The 4,826-nt window shown below is 33.4% G+C and overlaps 1 protein-coding gene across 1 annotated transcript; it reads left to right on the forward strand.

Annotated features, from left to right (window-relative positions):
* Positions 1–497: 497 nt before the first annotated feature.
* Positions 498–4,305, forward strand: LOAG_12694 (hypothetical protein; the record flags this gene model as incomplete). Its single annotated transcript, XM_020448587.1, has 11 exons — positions 498–503; positions 552–735; positions 1,250–1,363; positions 1,616–1,774; positions 1,975–2,051; positions 2,130–2,177; positions 2,574–2,739; positions 2,935–3,105; positions 3,516–3,655; positions 3,908–4,064; positions 4,223–4,305. The coding sequence occupies 11 exons, from the start codon at positions 498–500 to the stop codon at positions 4,303–4,305; spliced, it is 1,305 nt and encodes a 434-aa protein (XP_020301284.1).
* Positions 4,306–4,826: the final 521 nt, after the last annotated feature.

The following is a 4,826-nucleotide window of genomic DNA, read 5'->3' on the forward strand; positions in this document are numbered from 1 at the left end:
TTCCTCATTAGGCAATAATTTCCTTAACTAATTAATTCTTTACTATCATTGACGTTAGTTTAGTTCCAATAACTCTTCCATGCATGTTTTCTCCTCTCTTAAAAAAAAGTCTTCCCAAAATGGTCAGAAATACCTTTCTGGACGACGATTTTCAGAAGGCATAGTGCAATACTATTTGGGGAACACGAAATTGCTAGATAATTCGAGCCAAATTTTGCCAATCTCTGACGGGCATAAAATTCATTCGAACTTCTGTTATCATCATTATTCCTCCTCGGAAGTTATATTATAATACTTTTTAAGAAACAATTTACAAGATCCTCGGCTAGACATTATTTAGACACATTCCATGATATTATGTGGTATGATATTATAATGCATCCCGAAATATTATGATGTATCCCAGATAATTTTAAATCGATGTAATTGATACAATAGCTATAAATGTGACTGATATCTTTATTTCGTCAATTTTATCTTATTTTTAAATTAATACGATGGCTGTAAATATGAGGAATATCTTTATTTCTTCAATTTTGTCTTGTTTTTAGTCCGAAAATACTGAAACGGGACAAATCACAAGTTTTTTTACTGTTCGTAAACGTCAAACTAGCGAGAAAGGCTGTTGTTCTTTGGACGGGAAAAAAACAAAAGCATACGGAACGCTGGATGCCATTAATATTTCCTCCAGTCGACTGGTTCCATGTCACCGTATCTTCGACGATAAAGAAAATGGTATGATAATCGTGAAATGCCGATGGTGAAACGAAAATTTGATATATATATTTATATATTATTATGATAATAATAACTATTATTCTTATTCATAGAATAGATAAGAAATGATGAGTCTCATTACATTACTGAAATGCGTCACGTTGTGTTTTTTTAACGAACAAGGAATTGTTGTTTACCGTTATAATATATAGAACATTTAGGGAAGCATTTGCTAACTAGGTAAGATATACGAAAGTCGTTAAGTCTCACCATCTCATATTGTAGTATGTTGTAACAGGTTAGTTATGGATAATGGATCAGTTATAGATAAGTTATGGATACCCGAGTTATTCTATATAACGTTGTATCTCATGATTATACTATATGATATAGCACCAAACAACGATTTTGTATCTTTCGGCTTTAGGAAGTTCGTTGAAATCTGAGAATACTTAATTTAACCTGAAAAGTTATCATTATTACAAGAAGTTGGAACGGTCTAGAGAAGATTTTAGAGAATAAAGATTTTCAGCGTTGGAAGATGTAATAGTACAAGTGGTACCGGATGCTGTTTCGAATTCACCGCTTGGAATTTTTCAAATGCTTCCACCTGAGTTACTCTATATAATGTTTGATCGCATTCCAGGTTTTTCACTTTGTTGTTTCTCCTTCATAAAAAACTTTCCAAAGTACGAAATGTAAGTGTGATATGGGAATTATTTTCGCATTGATTATAATATTTGATCTACCCGAACAGTTTTTTTTCTCCTGTGGACCAAACCTAGTTAATGGCAACTTTTTATTACTTATTCTTTTCAATAAAGGAATATAAAAAAAGAAAAGGTATCTACCAAATATTCATTTCCTACTATTGCTACAAATAGGGCTCTAATTTCAGTAGTACAGTTAAAGCAGCTTAGTCTTTCGTCCGGTACACTAAATGCCAAAATCCGTGAATACATCACAATGGTGAGTGCATGTCGACGATTTTTCGCAGAAACGATCGCAGTATACGATGTTGATTTTGAGAGTGCACAAGATCCATTTTATGCTTGGGGTTAGTTCGGCTTGAGTTTCGAGTGAAAACGATGTTTTTTATTTAAGGAATTCGTAAGATGGTCGAAGACCAGACATTGTTTTATACAAGTTACCATGATGTTGCCAAACTAGATTTCAAATATTTTTCGGGCGTCCGTTAGATTCATCCTGCTCATTTTTATTTTAAGACAAATATAAGTGATATATCAACTTTTTCAGGTATGCTTCTAAAAGCTTGCGCCATCGCAATGAGTTTTCACGGCAGCCATGTCTTCTTGGCAAAATTCTTCAGCAAGGTGAGAACAGCATAGTTAGTTCACATCTTCTTATAATTTTCTAAAATTGTGTGATTTTTAAAATATGTGAATTTTTAGAATAGAAACGTCGGAAATTGGAGCGGTTGGGGTCGGTGCTTTATGGCGGTAAGTTTGGACCAGAAATATTTTCTTTTTTTAATCAAGATATGAAGATAATGACGTATATTAAAAGATAATGACAGGTTGAGACATGCCTATTAAGTCAAATCCATACAATTAAAGTTTTCTTTTTCTCCATATCTTCTCTCTACTTTTGAACTGCTGAAATTAATAGCTACTACTTTTTCTAGTTTTGCAAAGGATGGACGCACAGTGAGTGCGTAGAACTATTCCGGACAGTGATGAGATTTACTGGTTTAAATGGCATTCTCAACCGTGCTATGTCACGAAAAGTCAAAAACTATCCTCACTTAGAAATGGAGGTAACAAAAGCAAGATTCCCACTGCAGTTCTTTAGCCAATTTTTTTTAATTGATTAATTTTTTTTAAAATGTTTTTAAGGTTCGCGCACGTCTACGAGGTTTCTTTTTAAGCCACTGCGAGAAGAACGAAGAATGTTATGGATTCTGGAATTCGATCATTTTGCGCACTCAAAAGACTATCGCTCAGCAGGGACAATTATTCATGATTTTATTCGGACCTTTAACGCTTGATGAAGATAACTGTGGTAAGGAATGGCTGGTTGTGTTATTCTTGAAATTTTTGGGTCTAAAAGTTAGATAATCGAAATTTACCATTGCCTGCAATTTAAAGGTAGTATATCACTTCTGCTTATTCTACTTATTGTGAAGTCATTTATTAAGAGTATCACTTCTACTTATTCAGAAGTCATTTATTAAGAGTATCGCTTCTACTTATTCAGAAGTCATTGACTGGGAGCTCTTAAGCAATACTACGATTGAAGATCGCCGTCTATGTGAGGAAATAATCGATCCTATGTCCTTCAGTATCCACTGTATGGTCACTAATGAAAATTTAAGGGGATTTGCATGGAGTGATTATCATATCTTCAATTTGATCGAAGAAATTACAAGTAATTAATTTGCAATTATAATTTTTGAAAGCGTATGCTATTTAAATTATAGTATTTACTGATTATTGTCAGACAGTATCACCTTGAAAGAGATCATTTAGCATGCTTGAAATGATGTGCTAAGTAAAAATCGTGGAGAAGGGACAGAATGTAATCTAATATAGACAAGAATAAGATACTGCAAATTGTTGTCGGACGTATCGTAATGGCATGAAAAGATCCCAAATCGAGACCAGACCTTTTTGTTTGGTTATTGTCAAATTATTGTATTGTTACCATATATTCGATTATAATTGTTCTAATTTGTCATTCAATTGGCACTACGATATTATTGAGTTCCTGCCAAATTTCTAAGCTGCTGGTAAGTATAATTTCTACTAAGCCGTTCCTGAACGAAAGTTTTTTTAAAGCAGCTCCACATCCTTGGACTCTTGACAATTTTGCTGCACTTTTGGCTCTCCGACCAAAACTTATTCATATTGCACTACATGCTCGGATAATACATGGTCATGAAGAAGAAGCAGCGCACCTTTTTCATGCAATTAATTCGGTATGTTTATAATTTTCCTGATAATCGCTTGAATTGAAGTTATTAAAACCATTAGGTTATGCGCTTTCCTTGATAAATGTCTAACCATGATCTTGACATTTCAAGCAATCAGATATTAAAGGAAGAGTAGTTTTGATGCTTGCCAGCTCATGATTTGCGAAACGTTATGATTTTTACCACATACGCATGAAAATACAAGTTCAGCAATTTATTTTAAAATCCTCAAAGTCCTGTGAATTTCGTTAAATTTAGGTTTTGCACCAGTGGGGTATTTTCTCGAGCTCAGCAGTTACCGGTGTACTATTGAAAACATTTCGAGCTTTGTCCGATATTCGCCGTCGCCTTTTTTTGTCTTCTTTCTTGAGGACTGAATCAGAGCTACTGAGCGATGCTCTAATGAACGAACCTTGTGAGTATTTCCATCTATTTTGAAGTAATAATTGAGAGTATAGGACCGGCAATGAAATTATCCACAAAAAAAAGTATGAGAATAAACTGGCCAACAATAGTGAGCAAAATTAACATTGTGTGCTTTCCTTAATCGATTTATTTCGGTGATTTCTATAGTCGATCGCGATTATTTTTATATGGAATTGGCTGTTGGACGTGCTGTATCGCCCCTAGTAACACTGATGGCGTCAAATGTGTGAAACGAAAACTTCAGTCAAGTTTAAATTTGTTAATCTTTATGTCATGATCAATGATATTCCGATTAACTTTATCATGTTTATTTGTTAGCTTTTAAAATATTCCGTAATATAATTTATTTGTTAGTATATGCATATGTTTAAACGAGATTATGAAGGCATCGAACTATTTTCAAGTTATAGAAGCCGTAAATCGGATTGTCATTTGAGTAGGGATGAGAATTGAAGAATGGAAACAGCAAGATGAAAGGCGAATAGAAGGTTTTTGTCACTTTTGAAATAATGTTGCTATAAGTTGAGAAGTATATGAAACTGTCGCTTTACAAAAAAAAGGAAGGGAAAAAACAATGTTGTGAACAGATGGACAGTTTGTGTTAAACCAAAATTTTTCATCTGAAATATTTATTTAATTTAGATTTCTGTATAAAATGGATTGGATTTTTTGTGAATTTTATATGGTTGACATGATTTCGTTTTTTCTTTTTTCGGCCTAAAGGGGGTAGTAAAAAAAATTAGGAAAAAAA

The sequence above is a fragment of the Loa loa genome (assembly GCF_000183805.2).
Source record: "Loa loa unplaced genomic scaffold supercont3.156, whole genome shotgun sequence".
Lineage (NCBI taxonomy): Eukaryota > Metazoa > Nematoda > Chromadorea > Rhabditida > Onchocercidae > Loa > Loa loa.